General features: G+C 33.3%; 1 protein-coding gene across 2 annotated transcripts in view; it reads left to right on the forward strand.

Moving 5' to 3' along the window:
- Positions 1-26,205, forward strand: part of CEP126 (centrosomal protein 126) — a 76,438-nt gene that overhangs the window by 39,946 nt on the left and 10,287 nt on the right. Inside the window, exons 1-6 of one of the 2 annotated variants that reach the window (XM_012770545.3) lie at positions 3,544-3,834; positions 5,032-5,230; positions 8,878-11,026; positions 15,399-15,511; positions 18,423-18,498; positions 23,010-23,219. In XM_012770545.3, coding sequence (XP_012625999.2) covers positions 5,123-5,230; positions 8,878-11,026; positions 15,399-15,511; positions 18,423-18,498; positions 23,010-23,219 — 2,656 coding nt within the window. In that variant the 5' untranslated portion in view covers positions 3,544-3,834; positions 5,032-5,122. Of the gene's footprint in view, positions 1-3,543; positions 3,835-5,031; positions 5,231-8,877; positions 11,027-15,398; positions 15,512-18,422; positions 18,499-23,009; positions 23,220-26,205 lie in introns of those variants that run through there. The other variant, XM_012770540.3, reaches the window with a different exon arrangement.

Genomic DNA, 26,205 nt, shown 5'->3' on the forward strand with positions numbered 1-26,205 from the left:
AATGTAGATATAACAGTCATCAATGAATGAATGAAGTTAAAGCCATGGCTCAATATCCACCAGTGATGATCTTAGATTCAGCTAAACAATCAAACTCCCATGACTACAACAGGTCATATTTGGTTTCAATTAGAGAAGGACAGAAAACACTGCATGCCAACAAGGGAACATTCTTCAATAGGTGGAAATCCTTATAGCAGACCACAAAGCAGTTGAGGGGGCTAGTCTTTGCTATATCCCTACCCGCAACAAGTGACAGCTCAGCTGTAAGTATCACAATGTAAGATCACAATGGTAGGCAGGTGGATTAGAAGCCCCATGTTCCAAAGAGGAACCAGTATTTCTTGTAATGGCTCCTTATGAATATCTTCCAGGACCATGCAAGAGACATGTCTAGTAATAAGAATTACCAAACTCAGGGAAACCCAAAACTATAGCTTCTTATCAGGTATCTATGGTTTATTCACAGTCCTCTTAGACCAGATTCAGTTTACCAATGATGAGTCATTTTTACCATAATCAATGTACCTTGTGATACAGCTCAAATCCTTCTAATTATCCAAGAAAACAGACTTAGAAACTTAACCCAAAGTTGAATTGGTCCATAAAGGAGAACGGATTTTGTTAACCCTTTACTGACATATAGATATAGATAAGATCACACAGACAGTGTAAGAAAGATTACACAGAGAGTATAGGCATAGTAAGAAAAGAAGAGTGTCATATAAACTCTCAAAAATTCCAGCATATAAAGGACAGGCAAAGAAAGAAGCTTGAGGAAGAGCTTGAGAAGGAACTTAGAGAAGTAAGAAAATAACCAAGAGAACATGATGATATGGAAACCAAGGAAATTAAAGTTAGGAAAGATGGTGGTCAAGAAGTTTCTATTTTTGCAATTATTAGGTCAATTATTAATAGTTCATCACAAACGATGCAATACATTGATGTGGGAGAAGTAGAAGCCAGATAGCAGTGGATTAAGGAACAGAATGGAAGTTGTTGCAGTGAAGGCAATATAATTTTAGAGTACTCTATGGAAAAGCTTACCTGAAAAGAGAAGGTGACAGACAATTAGAGGGGGTCCTAGGATTTGGGGAATTTAGACTAATAAAAAAATGTCTAAACTATTTAGTATAGAAGTGATGTGCATTTTTTAAATACAGGACTTTACTTTCAGGTTTCTTTTTCTGTCTATCAGTTGTTATCTTTATGTTAATCAGATATTTTCAATTAAATAATCTCTTTTGTATCATGAACAAAAGCATAGACATTTCTCTTGTTCAACAGTGTGTAGTTACTTAAAGTCTTAGAAGAGTTAAACTGGAAGAACAATTTTGATTTCCTTCTAGCAAATATGTAGTTATGATTACAGCAATTGTGTGCTAGGATCATTAAATAACATATATCATCTTTGTTTTATGAGTAATGATCTTCATTTGTATTAGAATACCCAGTTAGTTTTCATGTTATTATTGCAATGTACTATTATGACTGTGATTTCATGATATCTATATATATGTGTGTGTATGTTTATATATCACATAGATGTTGTGTATTTGGAGTACAAATGAGTACAATGTATAGAGAGAACACTATGGTTTACTTATTAAAAAATTAGACTTATTTCTACAGATAATCAACAATATTAACTGATATATATGAAAGTACTTCATAAACTATACAATGCTGTACAAATATGAGATATTGAAATATTAAGAATCAGGTGTTAGGTTAATGGGAATATGTAATTTATTGAAAGTATAATTAAGCTACAAATATTGATAAACTATTATCACATTAAAAATACATTTTCAGTGGGCTATAAACCTAAAATGTGTTAAGGAATAAGGTAATGCCAAGAAACAGGGAGCTTCCAAAGAAGCAGAGCATATTAGTATTCATGAAAGATTGTTCTAATGTGGAAAATGTTAGTGGTAGAGAAAAATAATTTAAGGTGTTGGTAATGTAATAATCTAAAATTAAAATATATATATGTGAAAAAGTTCAGGGCATTTAATGCTTAAGTCTCAAGAAAAATCAGAGAATAAATTCTTGTGAACATAGAAGCTGCTTCAGCAAATAATGAAATATAAAATATTAACAAGGGACTAAAGTTAAAAATGTAAGAAGTAATCAGCCTTCTATCACAACCAAATCCTTATCATAAAGCTAATATACTTGACCTTTCTGGTAGGTGTAGAGTAAAAGAGAGTATATTCTCTCTCTCTTATATTAAATACTTATACTTTAATAAAATGATATGGTTAGATATCTATCTCCAATATCCATGTATTTGTGGTGAGATAGTTGATCCTGAAACACTTGATACAATAAGAAGTCTGGCCAGAGCTAAGCAGTTGTCTCTGACTTCTATTTGCCCTTTGTACTAGTGCTTTAAACCAGATTTTCAGCCCATACTTGTGTATCTGTATGACTAACAGTCTTCTGAGAAGTGAAAATACTCTAAGAACAAAGAATGAGACAAGGGGAGCTCAAATAAACCATGTACATTTTTCTGACCATGTGAGAGGACACTAGTCGATCAAAGGAAGATGATCATGGACCCTAGGGACAAAAAAATAATATGAATCAGAAACCTAGAGGCAGACCAATAAACCAAAAAAGCCATCTTAATAAGGCTGTCTTTCTACCTGCCTATCCAAATGCTTTTCCACTTGTGCAGATCCATTCCTGCCTGTCCAGCTGTCTCCACACCTGATCACTACTTATCTGATCAGCTGTCTCCTTCACGAGCCCCATTACTATCCCACAATTCCCAAATTCTTCCTAGCTACCCAATTGTTTCTCCTACCCGCCACCCCCATACCCTGCCTATCCACCCATCTGTTCCCTCTACTCTTCCAAAGACCTTTTTACCAGCCCCATTACTGTCTTACCCAATTAAATATCTTCCTCGTCCTCCAGCCCCAGTTACTTCCAGAATTTCTAACAGTTTCCCTCGTCTACCAGCCCCAATTCCTTCTGGCCCACCTGACTATCTACCTCACCCACCCCGAAGTTCTCCAGTCATTCCTGATCCTGAGTCACAGAACAAGTTATTTTACAAAACATTCAGACCCAAACATTTCCTTCCAGCACAGCGTTCTACCCCAGCCACTCTAACACCTGCCCTTGTTCGTCGTTCCCTTCCAGCCCGACTGGTTGTTTCCCCAACCCCCTTGGAAGCTCTCCCTGTTTTGAAGCCTTCCTGTTTATCCAGTCGTCCCCCTCATCAACCAGTCCCCACTCTTTCTTATGTCACTCCATTGCCTGAACATCCTGCTAGCTTGGATCCTTTTCAGTCAGTTCAGCAATCTGTTCCACATACCACCACATTGTCAAATCAACCCCAGGCCTTTGTAGGCCATCCATCCACCTCAGTTCTCTCCCATCCACCTCCCCGTCATTCTTCACCTTCTTTGTCTTCATCTCCTTCTAGTTCCACATCCTCTTCTTCCCCCTCTATACCAGTTTCTTCCTCATCCTCCATTCTTCCCTCTCATTCAACTTCCTCTTCTACTTCTTCACCTTTACCTCCTTCATCTATCCCTCTTTTTTCTTCTCCTTCGCATTCATCTCCCTCTCCATGTTTTCCTCCAACTTATTTAGCATTTCCCTCTCCAGTTTCTCCAGTTTCTTCTTCCTTTATGATTTCTTCTTCCTTTCCCCCCATGCTTCACTCTCCCTCTACTTCTACCTCCCCATCTCCTTTTATTCCTATCCATCCCTTCAATGCTCCTCACTGGGGGAAGAAAGTAGAGAAGAAAAGAGAAGAAAGTGGAGTAGAGAAGAAAGGAATAGAGAAGAAAAAGTTGAGAGACGACAACTTTAAAGGTAAATAAATTGAGTTTATTAGATATTTTGTAGATTTAGCAATATTTTGTTCGGGAAGGGTGACTGAAGGGGAAGGATCATGTAAGAGTAGGAAAGTGTAAAAGGAAGAGACAGACACATACTCTCAATGTTCAGGATCTTGTATTAAATACCTTTTTGCTCTCCCTGATTTCCCCGTGATCTCAAAGAGATAGTTAAGAATCTAGTAATCATTGACCTTGACTATTCCAGTCTGTTCAAATAAAGATATATATGGGTATTGGAGATAGGTATATGTTACATGTGGCCATGTGTCACCTTCAAAAACATTTTTATTCCTATTTAACTGGGAATAATTTAATTTAATTGGGAATAAATGCCCTTGGAGTTTTCACTACCAGCCCCAGTGCAGCAGTCAGCTATATGATAATTTAATTTCCATTGCATCCTCCCCAAAAACCTTCCATAGTTTTTTTGGTTTCACTTTGTATATATGCTGAAATGGAACATGCAATAGGTTTCCAGAAGATACAAAATTCTAATAGAAGATGATGTCATGCACTGATATTTTGGGGTGGCACGTTGACACACTAAAAGTAGACTCTATATTAAAGGTACCCTTTCTGTAACATGAAAACTATGCTAATATTCCTGAAACAACTGAAAACAAGTGTGTACATTTTTCACCATTAAGTAAGAACCAAGCTCCAAAACCTACTTAAGTAGGGAAGACATTCACGCCTACCCTGACAAGCAGTTTTCATATTTTCTATCTGCTTCAAGCCTCAGTCATCTCTATTAGGGTTATGGAAATACCTACCAGCCATGACATCAACTCAGAATGAAGGGTAATATAGCATATTTTTATCCATGTAGGAATGCTGTTAAATAACAGAGGACTAACTCTATACATCAACTGGAATTACTTCTACTCCATCCTAAATAATAGAGGAATAGAATATAATAAAGCCACGAATAATTGGGCATTCCTACATGAAGATAGAGTTCTTTATTGGTACTATAATTTCACAGCCATGTTTATTCTACTATTGATAACCTTAAATTCTTATCTTAATGTCTATATATTTCTCCAATATCCTTATATGTGGTTATCTGGACAAACACACACATACTACACAAATGTTTCATTGTATATACTTATAGAAAGAAATTAACTGTATTTACATGCATTAAACTTTTTTTATGTCTGTTTCACAGAACTATAGATTCTGCCTTGCCTTCAGCATTGTCAAAAAGTGATCACAACCATCAGAAACAACTCTTATCCAAAATCAATTGTGATAAAGAAATGAAGGAAAACATCAGGGCAAACTTGACTACTAACAAAAATGTGTTCCAGCTTAAACTTGAGGAAACTCAGAAACTCCTAGAAGATCAGCATCTAAGCACTTTGCAAGTATGAAACTGTAAATATGTTATTAATATTTTAATCCCTAGTGCTAATTCTGCTCCACTTTTTCAGTGTTCTCCACTAAAGAAATGTATGTCATTAGCCAATAGTAGGCCATGAAAGAGTGTGGATGAATCAGCATAAATTCATCATAGATATTGTAGAAATATTTTTTTATTTTTTTCCTTACCTTTGAAAGTACAGTGTAATATAAGTATACAGTGTAATATAACTGTTAGAGGTTCTATTATAAAAAAAGCAACCTGAAAATTATAATAGATGTAGATATTAGTTTCTTAATAGAAATATGGCAGAATTAGCTAGAGAAATGATATTGGTAACCTATCCCTACTAGGGAATTCACATTGTTATTTTTTCCACAAAGAAATATAGATTTCTACTGATTTTCCTACATATCCATGCTATTTTTATGAATAATTACATGTATTTATGAGATTCTTAATAGGCTAATATCAAGATTAAATTCATAACCTTGGCCCGATTCATCCAACAACTAATCAATAGTATCAAGGCTAAGAAAGCAAAGCAGGAAATTTCTGCCAGCTATGATGATGTCTTCCTGCCATAAACAACTGTAATTCTGAATTAAATATATAAAACAACTGCTTTTAGACATCAGACAACAGTTAGTATACGATGTGATACTGAAAAAGGGAAACAAATGAGGTAAGCCTTATGATCACCAAGGCTTCCTACTTAGACATATTCTCTGGATAAGCCTCAAAAAACTCTGTAGGTAGTCTAGCTGCCTGTCAAAAAAAACTTAACACTCTCTTAAAGAAGACTATAAAATCTAAACATGCAAAAACATAATGCTCAAAATGTCAGTAATCAAAACTTACCAGACATATGAATAAGCAGGAAAATATGACCTATAACCAGGAGAAAATTAGTCAATATAATCAGACAGAAATAACAAAGATAATGGAATTAACAGACAAGGAATTTAAAACCATTTTTATAAATATTTTCAAGGAATTTAGATAAAAATTAACAGAATGAAAGAAAGATAGTTTAAAAATAACCAGATATTGGGAGGCCGAGGCGGGCGGATCGCTCAAGGTCAGGAGTTCGAAACCAGCCTGAGCGAGACCCCGTCTCTACCAAAAATAGAAAGAAATTAATTGACCAACTAAAAATATATATACAAAAAATTAGCCGGGCATGGTGGCGCATGCCTGTAGTCCCAGCTACTCAGGAGGCTGAGGCAGTAGGATCGCTGAGCCCAGGAGATTGAGGTTGCTGTGAGCCAGGCTGACGCCACAGCACTCACTCTAGCCTGGGCAACAAAGTGAGACTCTGTCTCAAAAAAAAAAAAAAACAAAAAAAAAAAAACCAGATAGACCACCTAGATCTGAAAACTATAATATCTGAAATGAAAAATTTATAGGATGGACTTAACAGTGCATTGTAGAAAAAAAGATCATTGGACTTGAAGACATAGAAATAGAAATTATCCAAACTGAAGCATTAGGAGAAAAAAGGCTGGGCAAACAAAGAACAGATTATTAATGAACTGTGAGACAATATCAGTCAACAAATTTAAAATCTGACAAAGGGGGAGAGGAAATATTTAAGGAAACCATGGCTGAAAATATTTCTAATTTGATTAAAATTATGAATCCACAGATCCAAGAAGGTCAATGATCTCCAAGAAGGATAAGTGTGTGTGCACACACACACATAGACACACCATACAAAGGCACATCAAAATCAAATTAAGCCTGAGGATAAAAAGATATGTTACATGCAAGAGAACAAAGAGAAGATGGACGACTAATAGAACTTACAAACAAAACTTGAAGCTGATCATAATGTTTCATTGTTTAGTAAGGGGGAAAATTCAGGAGGAAAAAAGTATAGTTTATGAAATCAGAAGTTGCCAAACTTCTTTTGAGGTGCTGTGGGAGATGAAGCAATCACAGACCTATGCAAACAGAAATGTTAGAGCTATGGACATCATACTTATATCTAGAAGGAACTTCTAACCCAGATTTTTATGTCTCATTTGATGCAATCTCAAAGGAAGCCTCCAGGCCTGGTTTCCTTATCATTATCAATTAAAATAACTCAATTCCAAGAATAGGCATTGAAGTAGATGTGCTTTGTTTTGTTCTCCTAACTGGGTTGAGTGAACATCACTTTAAGAAGAATGCCAAAAGATATGATAAATAGGGAGTAAATACTAGAAATATAAAACTCTCATGAATCATTTTCAAGGCTTATTTCACAATAATATGTCAATTAGAATTTGCTATATAAGCTTATTTCCTTGCTCTTGGTTTACTTCCTGGGCTAGAAAAAGAATGTATTTTTGTCTATATCATATTTAAATTGTCTAAAATTTGTGCTGAATCTTAAGGAACACTAATTTTCTTTGAGTTTATTCAACTTTTTGACTAGATTTACAATTTTAATGTCTTCTTAAAATGTATTTCTATATATATGATACAGATTAATACATTCTAGATATGTGTGAGAAATTAAAAATATCTTAAAACATTTACTATACTTCAAAGTGATCATGAAATTTTATTAAAGATTGATAAATTCCATGGGAATTTCAGTGAAATAGTGATGAGAATGTCCATGGAATTTATGGAAATTATTACTGTGCTGTATCTTCAAATAGGAGTCCTTAAAGTCAATAGTTGACCTTAAATTCCTACTTGAATTACTTGGAAATTTAAATAATAATACCAATATATGAGCCCTACGCATATATTGTATTAAATCAGCAGGACCTGGGCATACATTTTCTTTTATTTTGAATCCCCTTTCAAGAAAAATGGCATACATATGGTTTACAAAGGTCCTTATGTAATTCTAACATGCATCTAGAAAGGGTTACTTATTAAACTCAACCTTACTATAGTCAAAAAATTAACTTTTATAAAAAGATGTAGCCCAGCTGGACACGGTGGCTCACACCTGTAATCTTAGCATTTGGGAGGCTGAGATGGGAGCATCACTTGAGGCCATGAGTTCAAGATCAGCCTGAACAAGAGCTAGACCCTGTCTCTATAAAAAATAGAAAAACTAGCTGGGCATGGTGGCTCATGCCAATAGACCCAGCTACTCAGGAGGCTGAGGCAGGAGGATCGCATGAGCCCAGGAGTTTGAGGTTTGCAGTGAGCTATGATGATGCCACTGCTCAAAAAAAAAAAAAAAAAAGATGTACCTCCTACCAACAAGAAGTTCACATTGGGATCCCAGAGCTTTTAGGAGCCTCATTCAAGTACAGGAAATGTTTCAGGAAAAAATACAATTTATAAATAACTATTTTTTAGAATTTCTCTTACTGTTCTGAAACCTTCAAGAAAACTTCATACTCTAAGTGGAATAGCAGTAACAAAATTATTTTCTAAGATATAGCTGTGGCTAGAATAAGTGGGTAGTTATTTTAGGAGTTAAAATTAAAGCATGTATGCTATAAGTCTTTGTTACCTCCTTATTTTTTACCCTGAGGATTGCTGCAATAAGGATTATTTATATACCTACACTGTTTATAGTCTTGTTACTCTATTTTATATGCCAAGACGAACTGGGTTCAGTAACAAATGGTATGTTGAATCATTAATTTTGCAATTTAAAAATTTGTGAGCTATAAAACAATGTTCTCTGTTTTCCAGAAATTTTGGGATGAAGTTAATCAGATAACCAATTCTGAAACCCTCTCAAGTATAGATAGTCTTGAAGCTGGAGAGCGTGAAGAAATATATTTAACACTTATTAAGGAGCCTTCTACATCAATCCAGCAGAATACCATTTCCCTCAAATCAGCAAATTTGCAATCAACTAATCTGAGCTGCCTTGATGAAGATAAACTGTCCTTCTCTAAAACTCAACGTATAAATAACTGGCTTACCAATTTAGATGCTCCAAATACCCAGACTGTCACACCTTCCTCAGATGTTTTGAGTAAATCCAATGTTCCATCTGCATGGGACTGTTTTAATTGCAAAGAACAAAATCTATCTACTTTGAGTAGAACTGTAGAAAGAGCCACAAATACTGCTGATAATTCAGCAGCTTTTGTGTATAGTCCACCCATATTTGTACTAGATAAAAAAAGTGAAAAGACCTCTGAAACTAGCACTATGAGGCCAATTGACTCCACTTCTGGAGCATTCAAAAGAGAGAGGCCATTAGTTACTGAGAACCCAATATTTAAATTCAGCAAAGCCTGGAGCACTTCAGATCCTCTAAACCAGGAAGTGGCTACATTTTCGGACCAAGAGAAATATTCTGAATTAACTCAAGAAAATAGAACCACTTCAGTTCCTACTTTGTGCGTGCCAGCAGCAACACCTTTAGTTTTGCCATCTAATACACAATCAGCTAGACCTTTAGCAAAGAATAGTATATACATAAAAGCAATCAACCCAGTGCAGTGTTCTGATAAGTTAGATGAATTGAAAGATGCTAAATATGAAAAGATAAAATATTTTAATTGTAATAAGGAAGAGTTGCCTTTATTTTCAGACAGTTTTCAAGCTGCCTATATACCTCACAATCCTGATTCAAAAGATGAAAAACAAAAATTAGCTGAAACATCATCTTTGTCTAATGTAATTCCTAATTATGACTTAGTTGGCCAGCACAAGAAAATGAAATACAACATTCATGAGAGAAATGGTGTGAGATTTCTTAAAAGTATTTTAAAGAAAGACTCTAAATATGAGCATGATTATCTTAAGGCACTTATTATAAATCAAGGCTTGAAGTTTGGAAATCAAAAAGCAGCAGCTATCAGAGATAGTATTGAGTTAACAAAGGAAAAAGAAAAAGGTGCGGAAATCACAAAGACTATTAAAAAACTGAGGTGGTTTGATGAGACTGGCAATATAGAAAACAGTGCTGAAGACAATCATTCACTGAAGAATAAAACAGGAGTAACTCAACAATGGTCTCAACAATTCCACATTAAAAGTGGTGCTGGCAGCAACATAATTAATGTTCCTGTTAGTGCTGGAAATTCTGCTGATAAAAAGAAGTCTGAGGATGATTATTTCTCAGAAAATGTCACTGTTTTAGGAGGATCTGAAACAGACCATGTCTCTTTGAACTGTTTTATACCTTCAGGTTGTAACTTTGCTAAACAAGCCTGGCCAGCCTCAAATAAAGAAGAAAGTAAAATCCCTGTCCATGATGGTAATTCTAAAACCCAGAAAGGTAATTCACAAAGAGGTGGAGCAAAAGTAATTAGAAGAAAAGGATCTGCAAAAGTCCAATCAGGCTATATATATACAAACAGAAGAGGCACTGTCATTCATCCACAGTCTGCAAGCAAAGTCAACACATTTATACAAGCTCAGGGTAAACTAATTATGCCTCATCCTCCTCCTAAATCTACATCGAATATTAGAAGTGGTAAAAAGATACAAGTGTCTCAGTGTCAATCAGTAATACCTGAAAATTTTCAAAACATTATTACACATAACTATTTTAATTCAAAACATGTGCTTCCAACAGAACACAATTTGAATCAGTGGAATCAAGAAAGTAGTACTCCATTCTCAAATGCTTGTTCTGACCTAGTCACTGTGATACCATCTTTACCATCTTATTATTCTTCTGAGTGCCAAACTTTAGCAAAAATAAATGATTCAAATGGCACTCAAATGGTTGCCCAGCAAAATGGGACATTATATTGTATACAAAGAACTCCTGTTTATGAAGAAAGTTATCAGTCTGCGACTCTTAGAACTACTGAAGAAGAATCAGTTCCCTTGAGGAAAAGAGGGCATAATATCCTGCATCAAAATGAGAGGGCTACTGGTAAGAATAAATTTATATCTTTTTTTAGATAAAATGTACAACTTTTTAAATTAATATGAAATTGTCTTTATTAAGGCATGGCAATATATACTATATGGATATTAATATTAAATAACTTAGATTTATAGGAATAACTTACCTCCTTGAATATTGTAACTTTTTCTGCTTAGTAGCTGAAGTTTTTAAGAGAATGACCCAACATTTGCTCAACTAAAATTAGAAAACTTTCCCAGTTTCCATTTTTCCCATGAGGGAGGATAAGGAATAGGATCCAATTCTTGTCCCATATTATTCTATCTTTACTATTGTAGTCAAATTTTCTGTCAAGGTAAGCACAATGAAAAATATTGCTTAAATTTATTCTAAACAAGTGAATACATGTAGTATCATATTCCTTTATTTTTCTTTAAAATGTCTGTTAAATTGAATTGCTATAAGCTGATAATAGATATACCTAATTCTCCCGTTCCTTTTTCAAAAGTACAGCAGCTCTGCTCTATCTGCTATGCATATTGGTCTTCATGTGGAGAAAAAAAAAACGATACCATTGCCTTAAAATTTTTTGAAAGTAAATTCTCTATAAAATACCATTGCCCTTAGTAGCTGGTTGACTCCTCATGAAGCTACTTTTCTCCTTTGTAAGAATGGACTAGTAGGAATCCATCTGACAAGTAGGAATCAGTTGCCTATTGAAAAATAGTTAGGACTGGGGCAAGGAGGCATTCAGAAAAGGCAACTCTCCTTTTTCCAAAGATATGAATAAATATTAATATATAAAGAGACAGTTTAAAATTTAATATTCTGAGCCTTCAATTAGATCATGAGCTTTTAAGGACAGAGGACATTTTTGTAATTCATCACTGTATCCCCAAGTCAAAGTGTCTCGCACTTAGTAGTCACCCAGACTTTTCTTGAATTGAACAGATAGAAGCCACGTTAGCAGATGGGGAAGCTAAATGCAAAGGCTGTAATCTAAAAATCTTCAGTACTTGTCTATAAAAATCTAGATTTAAACACATTATTTTTCTCACTGAAAGCTTCATTCTCGTCATTCATTTCACAATGTAACTTTAATTTTCTCAATACTTTCAAAAAATAAAGGTATCATACAGATTAGATATTCTAAAATAAACAATGGTAAATACTAATGGTGACCTTTTTTGAGTTTCTACTCTTTAGCAGTCGTAGTACTAAGTGCCTAACATTTGTTTCATTTAAACCTTATGACAACACTGAGAAATAAGTATTTTTTAAAACCCTATTTTGCAAAGAAGGAAACAGAATTGCCTAAGGTCAAGAGCTAGTAAATAGCAGAATTGGTATTTTGAGCCAAATCTCTATGGCTCCAAGTCTTGTATTTTTTTCTACTAAAAGTATATTAAAAATATAGTTATTAAGCAAATATCATATATCAAACTTTGTGTTAATCAGGAAAAATACTAGGAAACATGTACAAAATAGCTTATGTACAAAAGGGTACCACATTAAAGTTATCTCATTCTCTGATAAAAGAATGGGATGTATATGTTAAACTGGAGAAATTATTATTTTCCTAACATTTAATCAAAGGAGGTAGTTCTCACAGGGATCTTTATATAAGAGACATTGGGAAATGTAATGAATTTGAACATTTTTAGCCATGTTTTTAAAGAGACAGAAATTTTTAAACTGTTGTATATATCTATATCTCTTAATATAATTATTATACTTAGAAAATCTAATACTAAAATACTACTTTATATGTTCAGTCATTTAAGCTTTTTTCAAACTAAGTACCACATATTTCAAGTGAACCCTTTGCTAATACTGGATTATAGTTCAGTGAGCATTTGTTTTTGTTTCTCCTATTTGCCAGGTCATTTTATTCTCACACTCTTATGTGCTCAGAGTTGACAACTGTGGAGGGCATCTTGCTGTCTATTAGCATTCCCAGAACATTCTAGGAGAACTCTCTAGAAAAAACACTATTCCCATGAAGTCTAAGCCATTCAGCTATACCCCTACCTGGTTTCTCAAGTCATTCCCCACCCCGCCAAAAGATGACTTTGGCATCTGGTTCAGTCTTCATTTCTGTGCAGAGTGTTTGTCATCATACTGGATAAATCAGCATTTACGTGTATGAGCAACACAACACACTGATCTCTCTGAATCCTTTTTCATCTTTAATGACTCTATACCATTCTGCCTCAACTACCCATTCCCTTTGTCATATAATGGACCTTGTCAACATTCATATCTCTGCTTCTAAAATCAGTAACTCAAGCACATTCTCCTCTCTTACTACATCTCCTGTTTTCTCTATCCTTACTCCTACCGTTCTTCTACCTCACTGGGATCTTTAGTCCATTATTTTCTCTGCTTTCTTATTTCAATTCATCAGCTCTATTTTTATCTTTTAATCCTTATCCAGCTTAGATTTAATAGCTTATAATTTCAATAAATTTTATGCCAGTATCCTTAACTCTTTGCCCCTTGGTCTTTTTTGTCACACCAGTCAAGCAACCCTCCCTCCCCCAGACACAAGGAACAAATTATCTACTTTCTCTCTGACTGCTCCTAAGTAGCAGAGAGAAGTCACACAATGTGGCAGGCGTATAGATTATACTGTAGATTCATGATCATCAACCTCTGAGGACCAACATTACCGATCATTCCTACTGTTTCTCTGTTAAATCCACTCTCCATTCTTTGCAATAACTATTTCAGGCATTTCTTCTCCCTAAATATCCAATCTCTCCACTTCTCCTTTCCTATCTAATACTTTTACCTACTCATTTTTCCCAGGCCATATTTCAATGGGAATAAATATTGAAAATGAGAAGAAAGTTGTAGAATGTATGTTAAAATAATTATAAAAATAACTTCCAGTATTTAATAATGCAGTAGGGAAATTACAGTTAACAATAATTCATTGTATATTTCAAAAATAGCTAAAAGGAAAGAATTGTAGTGTTCTAAACACAAAGGAAAGATAAATATTTGAGGTGATGAATATCCCAATTACCCTATTTGGTCATTACACATTGTACACATGTATCCTAAAAATATGTACAACTGTGAAATATTAATTAAAAATATAAAAAGGCACAAATCAATAATATTTAAATCAAAAAGAGGGACATGATCTCAGAACCGTAGTTTTGTAAAAATATAAGATGATCATATGAATCAAATGCTAATAGATTTAAAAATGTAGATTAGTTGGATAAATTTCTACAGAAATCATTAATTATCAAAATTGCCATAAGAAGAAATAGCTTTTTATAATAAATGAATAAAAAATATTATGTATTAACAATGTATATAATACTTTTGCTCTCATATATTGTTAGTAATGCTCTGAATGCTTGATTTTCAAATGTCTCATCAATTATGAGGACTTCATTCCATAGATCATTAGCTAATATCTCACAGAATAATATACATTTAAGGTAAAATTTATTGTTAGTTTTTTTTGATAATTCTTGAATTTATGATACTTTGTTGCAGATATACTGTCATTGTCATTATATGGCAAAAAGTTTGTAATGAAAATAAGAAATGTGTCAGCTCTGCTATTTTTTTAACCTATCCCTGCAACATTGTTATTTTTGATCTATGATTTTATAGGAATGTTTTTATTTAAATAGTCATATAAAAGGCATAGAATGTTTTTAATTAAATAATCGTACAAAAAGCATAGAAAAATAATATAATAAACATCCATGTACCCACCACTCACCTTAAATAATACATTATACATACATCTTACAAAAGTTTTTTCAGCCACTTTCCTCTTTTGTGAGAACTCGTTAAGATACTACTAGATATGCATAAATCCACTTCCCTGGACACATATAAATTTTAGAAGCATTGCAGGAAGCCAAGAGCACTAATGAATGATGTCAGTATGATGATGGCAATGAGAACACTGCCATCCTCACACTTGAAACTTCTCTCCTTTGAAGATAACTGAGTTTACTGCATACAATATATAACCATCTTCCTTGCAAATTAACAAGGGTGTCAGTGTCAACCATATATGACATAAGTTTAATTTCTAATTTTTAAATACTAAATATAAATTGGAATTCTAATATGTTCTTTCACCACACCTGTGGATTATCTTACATAACCTTCTGGTGTTCCAGCACCATGCTCTGGAGGTCACTGTTCTAAACTATCAACCCCTCAAAAGTAAGGATCTAATTGAATTCATCATGGTAACTATGCTATGCATAGAACATGTAAGAAGAGCTCAATAAAATCTGCTGACTGAGTGAAACTTATAGAATTTTCTGTAATGTTTGAAGGTAACGTGAAAGTTTGCAGTGGATATATATTATCTACTCAACTTGCATAATTTTTGATATTGTGCTGGCATTTGTTTAAGATTCTACTGTTATGAGAAGAAAACGAATTGTCGAAAATAAACGGCAAAGTCTTTTGGAGAAGAAAAGCCAAAACCCTGGATCTGTAGGACAGAAGTACGATAAGCAAATGAATGTAAGTACAGTATTAATAAAAATCTCTATTCAATTGTGAAGAATTGCTTGGAAAACAGAATGTTCTTACAGGACTGTGCTGTAAAGTGCATACCACAACATAAATATAAATATATGTGAAGCAGTCTTGGAATTTTTATGCTAAGAGTTTATTGCACTATACCTATTTACTACATTCTGTAATTAGTATATAATGAGTTACTAATGAAGATTTTTAAACCAACTTGAAGAAATCACTATTATTTTCTTTGTTATTATTAATAGCCAATGCTAGACAAAAAGATCCTTTACAACAAAATTCAACAAAGTTATTTTAATATACATTTAAAAAGAAAGGTAAATTGGAGGCATACATAGAGGAAGCAAGTATGCTAATCATAAAGACTAATATAATTCCATGTGATTGAATATCCTATTTGGATCTGAGCTTCCTGGAAGACATGACAAAAAGAAAAATTGGATGACATAATTCTCAATGGGTATTGATAATGATGTTGTTGTTTTGGATATAATATTTTAAAAGATTTTTTCATTAAAAAAATTGTCATTGAGGACCTTTTATAGGGGACTTTGAAGTAAATAATGAATATGTTCCCAGTAACAGTTCAACAACAAATGAATAGAGTTTCACATGGCTGTTTGTGATAGGGATCTTCAAAAAGGCCAAAAGCATAATAACAATTTAAAAATAAGTAGAGGCAATTCTATGAGAGCTAAGTAAATATGGTCCAAATATGACATCTTCTAGATATCTAACTTGATCCAAGGATTGATTTAAGAATATTAAGTCTTAGGCCGGGCGCAGTGGCTCACGCCTGTAATCCTAGCACTCTGGGAGGCCGAGGCGGGCGGATTGCTCGAGTTCAGGAGTTCGAAACCACCCTGAGCAAGAGCGAGACCCCGTCTCTACTATAAATAGAAAGAAATTAATTGGCCAACTAATATATATACAAAAAATTAGCTGGGCATGGTGGTGCATGCCTGTAGTCCCAGCTACTTGGGAGGCTGAGGCAGAAGGATCGCTTGAGCCCAGGAGTTTGAGGTTGCTGTGAGCTAGGCTGATGCCATGGCACTCACTCTAGCCTGGGCAACAAAGTGAGACTCTGTCTCAAAAAAAAAAAAAAAAAAAAAAAAAAGAATATTAAGTCTTTATGGATAAGTAAATAACATTTCACTTGGAGTTTCCACTTGAAACATCACTTCTGTTTTTTTAAATATAACTTGAATATGGTGTCTTATGAAGAATTTATATTCTAAGTTATAGGTTGAGGGTCCTATCATTTGTATATCATAGGAAGTAGTGATTTTTATATATATGGATAAGATTATTATATAATATGGAGAATAATCAACCCAGATCTAATCTTATTAGCAAAACAAGTCATTTAGTTATATATTTATGAAAATAAAGTTAGTCACATTACCAACATAGTCTTATTGCTTAATAACATAGTACTTAATTACAAAAATAACTTCCTAATTACAAATACAATAGTACCTAAGTCCTTCTATTTTAACTTCCTTATTGTTTCCATTAAACATCTCAAAATCCATAAAGTGAAAACATCTTTTACCCTTATTTTTTTATTTTTATTAACATTTTTTAAATTTAGTACTATGTAGTTGCTATAAGCAAAAAAAAATGCACAAACTAAATTCCAAATGCCTGTTATTAGTGCCCTCTCTAAATTAATTCTTATTTTACTAGATCTTATTTCATTCTATCTCTTGCTCCTTTGCATTCTATCTTACTATCTTCAAAGTCCACTTTTGTCCTCTTTTCCAGAAGCCTCAATTCCACTTTCACATACACATCTTCCACTCACACATCTGCTTACATATCTTCCAAAGTCTTATTAGCCTTAGAATAGGTCAGTGTTCCTGAATCAAAATTTTTCATTCTTATTATTTTGTTTTGCTTTGTTTTTTACCAAATGACCATTATGCCACGTATTATTTTGTTTTGTTTTTATTTCATTTTTTATTACAGAGCCTAACCAAGGGTCCAGTTATTACAGTAGTGGGCCCTTGTCACCTTGGATTGGGAAATGTATATATTTCATCATACTGGATTTTCTCCAGCCCACTACTTCTATGTGGAGAAAATCTAAGGAAAGGTGGAAAAAGCACAATTGCCACTTTGCACCAGGGTTTCAGTCTAAGGTATCTAATGTCTATAGTGGAGATCAGCCAAGACTATGAAAGTTATTGAAGGAGAGGTGTTGCAAAATCTGCAGTTACTCTTCAGATCAGACTGAACAAAGGTTAAGTATAATCATAGCCAGGCAGTTTTATCTGAGAGAAAACAATCATTTCTTAAAGTGAAACAGAATAGAAATAAAGAAAGAAAGTAGGTCATATTCAGGGAAGAAGAGATGGTATATCTCAGAAAGTGTTGAATAGGTGCACTTATTGCCAGTGCTCTGAGATTTCCCTTTTCCAGGTTCTGTGCAGCATTGGGTCAGCTATTTGTATTTTAAGTTTTATCAAATAAGATACTTATCTATCCTTGGCATTAGCCAAAGTCAGAAGCTTTTGTCTAGTGATTCACCCTTACAATGATAAACCAAGTAGGTTATAAACTTTAAAGTGATTTTTACCTTTCCTTTAATTAGCATTTTTGATTGCCACCCAACTTATTTTACCTCTTCAAATATCCAAGACAACATCAGAACCTGAAATTTTTTTGGTGGACATAAAAAAAAATTTTTTTAAATATTCAGTTATGATAAAATGGTTTCATTTCAGTAATTCTTGATTTCAGCTTCATATGAAAAAAGAAAATATACAAACTACATAAATAATGATAGCTGAAAATATATACAGTAACTAAAAGTTTTTTAAAAGTCCATGTATATATTATAAATTTTAAATATGGAATTATGTTTTAATTCAATATTCTATTTTTATAGAATTTTAGACAAGGTATACAGCTAAGTTCAAGTGAGCCAAAACAAACTACAAGGGGTACTTCTAATATTGAAGAAGGTATGTTTTAGTTTGAACGTTTTCCTCCAATCTTGTTCCCAGTGATTTTGTTTTTCCATATATGTGTATTCTCAGGTGCTTACTTATTATGTGATTGTTAAGCCTCTATTTAGAACCTGAACTTTCCTCACCCCTGCACATTCAGGTCAATGCCAGAGTTTCTTTATTCTAAGTAATAATATATTGAACATCTTTCTATATCAAGCTATTTCCTGACTTTTCAATTATTTCTGTAGGATAGAGTACCAAAATTAAAATTAAAGTAACTTGCATATAATTGGGACCCAGTAAATATTTGTTGAATGATACTCTGTGTATTACATGAATACTGGATAAAAGGAAATAAGCATTGATATGGGTTTTCATACATATTGCTAAAGTATTTGCCTGAAAAGCATTCATTCAGAATTCTTCTGGTGGTGTATGTCCAGTGGTATATGTCAACTTGAGGTAGGATCTTCTAATACTTGTTTATATGATAAGCAAAGAAATTGTATTTTATTAGTTTCAATTTTTATTAATAATATGCTTAATTTTTATATGTATTTTTTGGTAAATAGTCTCTTCATGTCCTTTTCCTTAAATTCTAGAGTTTTGAAATTTTCTTACTGATTTCTACAAATTCTTTAAATATCAAGGATTCTAATTGTTATATTAGTTGCAAATGTTTTCTCTATTTTATTATTTGCATCTTGTTCCACTTATGTTATATTTTTACATACATAAGTTTTAATTTTTATTTGTTTGTCCAATAAATGATTGTTGAGAGCTACATATTGGATATACAAGTTGAACATCCCTAATCCAAAAGTCCAAAATCCAGAACTTTTTGAGCACTGACTTAATGCCACACCTGACCTTATGTGATGGATCACAGTCAAAGCACACACACAACATACAGTTTATTCAGCGTTACCAAGGGAAAAAAGACCTTCCCAACTCCCTTCATCTGTGATATATCTTTTCCATGCATGCCCAGATTTCTGCACACAAGCATTCCCACAAAGAGTAATGAAATAGCACATGTGCAGGCCATGTGTGCCAACAACAAGCAGGTTCCTTACAAGACCTCACATGGGACCAAGACCTATATGCATTACTCACTGTATTTTTTGCTTATTCTCTGCTTTATAATATAAAGACATTGTTGAAAATGTCAAAAAGGCCTACAGATACCCCTATGGGTGACAGTGATAAGAAAAGAAGAAGACTTTATATTTACAGCATAGAAAATCAAGCTGTTGGAGAAACTGGACAGCAGTATAAGTGTGAAACATCTTACAGAAGAGTATGGTATTGGAATGACCACCATATGTGACCTGAAGAAACAGAAGGATAAACTGTTGAAGTTCTATGCTAAAAGTTATGAACAGAAGTTAATGAAAAATAGAAAAATACTGCATGAAGCTAAAAATAAAGCTCTCAATCATGTATTGAAAGAGTACATCTCTTGGCATCACATGCCACTTAATATGGTATGCTGACCATGAAACAAGCAAAGATCTATCATGAAGAACTGAAAATTGAAGGGAATGTGAATATTACACAGGCAAGGTTACAGAAATTTAAGAAAAGATACACCATTAAATTTTTAAAGATTTGTGGTGATAAAGCATCTGCTGATTGCAAAGCAGTGGAGAAATTCATTGAAGATTTGCCAAGGTTGTTGCTGATGAAAATCTGACACCAAAACAAGTATACAGTGCTCGTGAAGTATCAAAGTTTTGGCATTATTGTCCCAGAAAGACACTGACTATAGCTGATGAGACAACCCCTATAAAAATTACGACTACCAAGGACTGGATAACTATGCTGGGATGTGCTAATGCAGCAAGCACACATAAGTGTAAACTTGCTGTAATAGGCAAAAGCTTGCATCCTTGCTGTTTTTAAGAAGTGAATTTCTTACGAGTTCATTACATACTGACAAAAAGGCATGCATCACCAGAGACATCTTTTCTGATTGGTTTCATAAACATTTTGTACCAGAGAAGCTGCACTGAATGAATGACAACTGAAATATTTTGTTATTCCTTGACAACTTTTCTGCTCATTCTCCTGCTGAAATTCTTATCAAAAATAATGTTTATGCCATGTACTTTCCCCAAAATATGACTTCGTTAATTCAGCCAGTTGACCAGGGTATCCTTAGATCAATGAAGAGTAAATATAAAACCACTTTCTTAAACAGAATGCTAGCAGCAGTGAAAAAAGGCATGGATGTAGAAGGTTTTTAAAAGGAGGTTAGCATGAAGGATGAAGTATTTACTGTTGCCAACACTTGGAACACAGTGACTAAAGACACAGTTGTTCATGTCTTGCACAACCTCTGGCAGGCGACTATGTTTAGTGATGATGATGAACAAAGTAGTGACTTTGAAGAATTCCATATGTCAAGTGAGAAAAAATGATGTCTGACCTACAGAGTCCATCATTAAGCTGGAAGAAGGGGATGTCAAAGAAGGTTTTAGGCTGGGCGCAGTGGCTCATGCCTGTAATCGTAGCACTCTGGGAGGCTGAGGCGGGCGGATTGCTCGAGATCAGATGTTCAAGACCAGCCTGAGCAAGAGCGAGACCCCGTCTCTACTATAAATAGAAAGAAATTAATTGGCCAACTCATATATATAGAAAAAAAATAGCCTGGCATGGTGGTGCATGCCTGTAGTCCCAGCTACTCGGGAAGCTGAGGCAAGAGGATTGCTTGAGCCCAGGAGATTGAGGTTGCTGTGAGCTAGGCTGATGCCATGGCACTCACTCTAGCCAGGGCAACAGAGCAAGACTCTGTCTCAAAAAAAAAGAAGAAGTTTTTAACTTCTTCATTTTTCATTCATTGACGGATGGTGAAATAGCTGAAATGGTTCTAAATCAAGGTGATCATGATAATGGTGATGATGTAGATGACATTGTTAACACTGCAAGAAAAAGTACCTATTGACAACATGGTGAAAATGTGTGATGGACTAGAGCCCCTTGTATTAATAACAACAGGAAATCTTGTCAGTTTTTAAAATCAAAGATAGGCTTCTAAGACAAAAAAAAAAAAATTGTTAATGAAACAGATGATTCTGAAGGAAACATTTAGAAAAGTCATCCAGTAGAATGTCTCTTCATCCCTAGAAAACCCACTCCTGGTCCATGAAATGCTTCTAATGTTTCTTCTCACCAAAAAAAAAAAAAAAAAAAAAGACAGTATACAGTAACCTTTTAATCAAACAAAAGCCTGCTATTATTTGTTGTTGCTGCTGTTTAACAGCTAATTCTAGTGATGCTACCGTGCTGCTTAGTTGTTATCCTGAACACATATTTTTGGCATATCATATTTTTTACTGTTAAGTACATAAGTTTTGAATAAATGTGAAAAAAATGATTGCTCATCAGTAGCATACGAATTGAGTCAGGAATGGTGGTGATGCCAAACAACCACAGATTGTCCACATGGGTGACTGAGATAGTGATACCTTTGCTTTCCTATGATTCAATGTACACTAACTTTATTAAATGCACAAAATTATTTAAAAGTATTATATAAAATTACCTTTAGGCTATGTATAATGTACATATGAAACAAATGAATTTCATGTTTAAACTTGGGTCCTATCCCCAAGATATCTCATTAGGTATATGAAAATATACCAAAATTCTAAAAAATCCAAACTCTGAAACATTTCTGGTCTAAAGAATTTCAAATAAGGGATACTTAATCTGTACAATAATGAACAAAACATACAAAAGTATTTGCCCTTCAGAAATTTAAAGTCTGTTAGGGAAGGCTGACCTTAAGTAAGCACGTTTTAGTCTTTTCTTAGTGATTTCTCCATTACTTTTAAGTTCAAAGAACTTTCTCAATACAGAAATTTGGAAATGTTTGTTTCTTTTTTCTTTTACGTTGCTGTAGTTATTAGGTTGATTTCTTAAATTTAACTCTTTAATTTCTTTAGAATTTGTTTAAATAGACAGTATGAAACTCCAAATTGATTCTTTTATAAGCAACAAACTATTGAATCTTTTCCTTCTCTAAGATTTTGAAGCTTTTTTGATCATATATTCTTATATCTAATTGAGTTTACTTCTAGTTTGTCAGTTCTGTTCAGCTGATCCTCACATTTTCTAATCTTTCCTTAAGTTCCTTTTCACTTATTGTTTTATTTAGAGTTCATTATAACTGCTATAATAAAGACAATCTTCATCTTCTTTTTGTACCACCAGTGAGTAACAAACACACAACACTAAAAACATATTACCTAAACTTAATGTATTTTTTCTTTAGTTCAGGTAACACTTTAAGAATTTTTATTAACTCACTGCCAACATTTTGAATATCCTTTTTTTAATTAAGCACGGGAAAATGCTAAATAGAGGGTCCTGATAAATACAATCCAAAGTAACAGAATATTTACTGGGTCTCTGTTTGTGAAATGAATGCATACAGACATACATCGGTTAAGTATGTATCGGGGCTGCTCTCAAAGACAAAAAAGAATCAAAGAATGATTGATGTAAACTTTCTGTAGTTTCAGATAGTACCTCTGAGTTTTTGATGGCTGAAAACCTAGTGAATGCATCAGTGCCTGAGGATGAAATTCTAACTATCATGAATAGCAAGCAGCTACAGAAGCCAAATATGGATTTAAATAAGACACAGCAACTCAACATCTGCACACTATCAGCTGAAGAACAGAAGATTCTACAGTCCCTTAATCATCTCAATGAAAGGTTACACTGTAAGTATGGAAGAACAACTTCTGTAAGAAATGTTGTAATTTTTACTTAGACAATTTTAATTTAAACTTTAATTTAAAAATTAAAAATTAAAATACAAAATATATCCATATTATAACCTAGTTAATTTAGTACATATAATTGAGAATATATTTGAATATGCCATACTATTTCAAGTATACCATCTCATTTATGATAACATTTATGATGATGCCAATTTCTTTGCCAAGCTTAACTGTCTTTTAGGAATATATGAATACACTTCTGTTTCAGCAATGGACAGGCTACGTATCTATCTTAACCATCCATCAAAACAACCATAAATTATTACTTATTTTAAAAACTTTAAATATTGTGATGAGCAAGTAAGAATGTAAGGAATTCTTAAGACCAAGAACTAAATATAGATAGGAGCCAAGAATGATAAGAAGAGTGTTGCAGCTAGCTTTTGTCCTAAGGATATTTAACTCATGGAATGAAATTGAACTTTGCTTTGTTTTTCATACCTCACAGAAAAAAAAAGGAAATGGAGACAAAACCCAGGGTCTACTCTCATCATAAATCTGGGCCACCCAAAGAGCTAATGCCCTACATATACATTCACAGAAGAGATGGGAAAGGGTGGGGAGGAGAATTAAAAATAAAGTTTGCATTTCTTGAACTTCAGTATTATGCAGATAATGAAGGAAAAATCATCCCTGAGAATTTGGAACCATAGTCTAGTTAAGTATCACACTAATTTATAGTCATAATTATATTACCTGAGTGGTCCTTAAAACCTCAAGCAAAGAATTTAATTTAGAATGATCCCAAACTGGTAGTATCCCAAAACACCTGGAAAAAGTAAATTTATATCTCTTCCGGAGAAACCTACCTATGTTTCGGTCCTCAAAGAATTATCACAAATGAAATCCAAAGAAAATGAGCAGCCCACAATAAAAAGTTAAAATAAATAATTTAATCCATAAAGAAAAAAGTTACCATTAAAAAAAATCAGAAGAAACCACAAGACAGAATACACAGACTCAAAAAGGATTTAGATAATAAAATTACCAGACATAGACTATAAAATACCATGTTTATATATTTTAAAGGAATCAGAAATAAGTTTAAAGATATAATCATGGAATAAGAAACTATAATGAATGAACAAGCATATTTGAAAAGGGGTCCAAATAGAATGCCTAGAAAGGGAAAATATAATAATTGAAATTTAAAATTCAGAATTAGTAAACTAGAATATATATCAAGGAAACTTATCCAGAATAAAGTCCAGAGAGACAAAGAGAAGGAAAATATGAAAGAGAGCTTAAAAGACACAGAGGAGTGAGTAAAAAGGCCTGAAAGGCCAGAGGCAAAATCTAAAATGATAATGGTCTTCTCAATGTAATGAATAATACCAACCCACGGATTCAACAACTCAGCACATTTCAAACAGGATTAAAAAAAAAAAAATCCCCACCAAGATTATATCACAATGAATTTGAATCAGCAACAAAAAAGGCAGAAAACATTGAAAATGTCAAAAGTTATTAAATAATGTATTCAACGTGCTCTGAGAGAAAGTAACTCCCAAATTTAAAATATTTTTAAACTGAAAATGTCTCTAAAGAATGAGAGTGAATTAAAAATATGTTCAGACAAAAACTGAAAGACTTGTTAACAGCAGACTCTTACTAAAGGAAATTCTAACAAATGCATGTCTGTATACAGAATATCTCACATGGCCAGTGTGAGAGGGCAAATTTGAACAAACATTGTATAAAACAATAAATATAATAAAGTAGCATGTGTTTCAAAGAAAAAAGTTAGAATTAAAATACCTACCAACAATAGTACATAAGTTGGGAAGATATAAAAATAGTTAAAGTATAATAGAATTTTTATATTGTTAGGGTATTCAGTAAAGATATAGACTAAATTTGGATGTGGATAATTGAAGTATGCCTGTGGTAATTACTATAGTTACTTCTCAAGAACTAGAAATAGAAATGCAACTTCCAAACTGATAGATAAGGGAAAATGTCACAGAAAAAAATAGCAAATTAATCCAAAATAAGGCAAAAAGGGGGAGAAAAATAAACATAGAAAAGATAGGAAAAATAGAAATACTATTTCCATGAAATTACCAGACATAGACTATAAAATAACCATGTTTATATATTTTAAAAGAATCAGAAATAAGTTTAAAGATACAATCAGGGAATAAGAAACGATGATGAATGAACAAGCATATTTGAAAAGGGGCCCAAATAGAATGCCTAGAAATGGAAAATATAATAATTGAAATTTAAAATTCAGAATTAGTAAATTAGAATATACTAGTTCTATTAGTTCTATTCTAATAGTATTTCTATTTTTCTTATCTTTTCTATGTTTATTTTTCTCCCCTTTTTGCCTTATTTTGGATTAATTTGGTATTTTTAATGAATTCAAACACAATTAAAAACAAAAACCATATAATCATCTCATATAATCATCTCAATCTCAATAGATGCAGAAAAAGTATTTGATAAAATCCAGCAATGTTCATGATAAAAACCCTTAACAAATTAGACATAAAAGGAATATACCTCAAAATAATAAAAGGCATACATGACAAACCCACAGCTAATATCATCCTGAATGGCATAAAGTTGAAAGCCTGCCCCCTAAGAACTGGAACAAGACAAGGATGCCCACTTTTACCACTTCTGTTCAACATAGTACTAGAAGTCCTAACCAGAGCAATCATGCAAGAGAAAGAAATATAAAGGGCATCCAAATTGGTAAAGAGGATGTCTAATTATCCCTGTTTGCCAATGATATGATCTTACATATGGGAAACCTAAAGATCCCACCAAAAGACTCCTAGAATTGATCAATTGAGCAAAGTCTCAGATCACAAAATCAATGTACACAAACCAGTAGCATTTTATATACTAAAAACAGTCAAGCTGAACATCAAATAAAGGAATCAATACCATTCACAGACTATGCTACACACAT

Source organism: Microcebus murinus, chromosome 4 (assembly GCF_040939455.1).
Source record: "Microcebus murinus isolate Inina chromosome 4, M.murinus_Inina_mat1.0, whole genome shotgun sequence".
Classification (NCBI taxonomy): Eukaryota; Metazoa; Chordata; class Mammalia; order Primates; family Cheirogaleidae; genus Microcebus; species Microcebus murinus.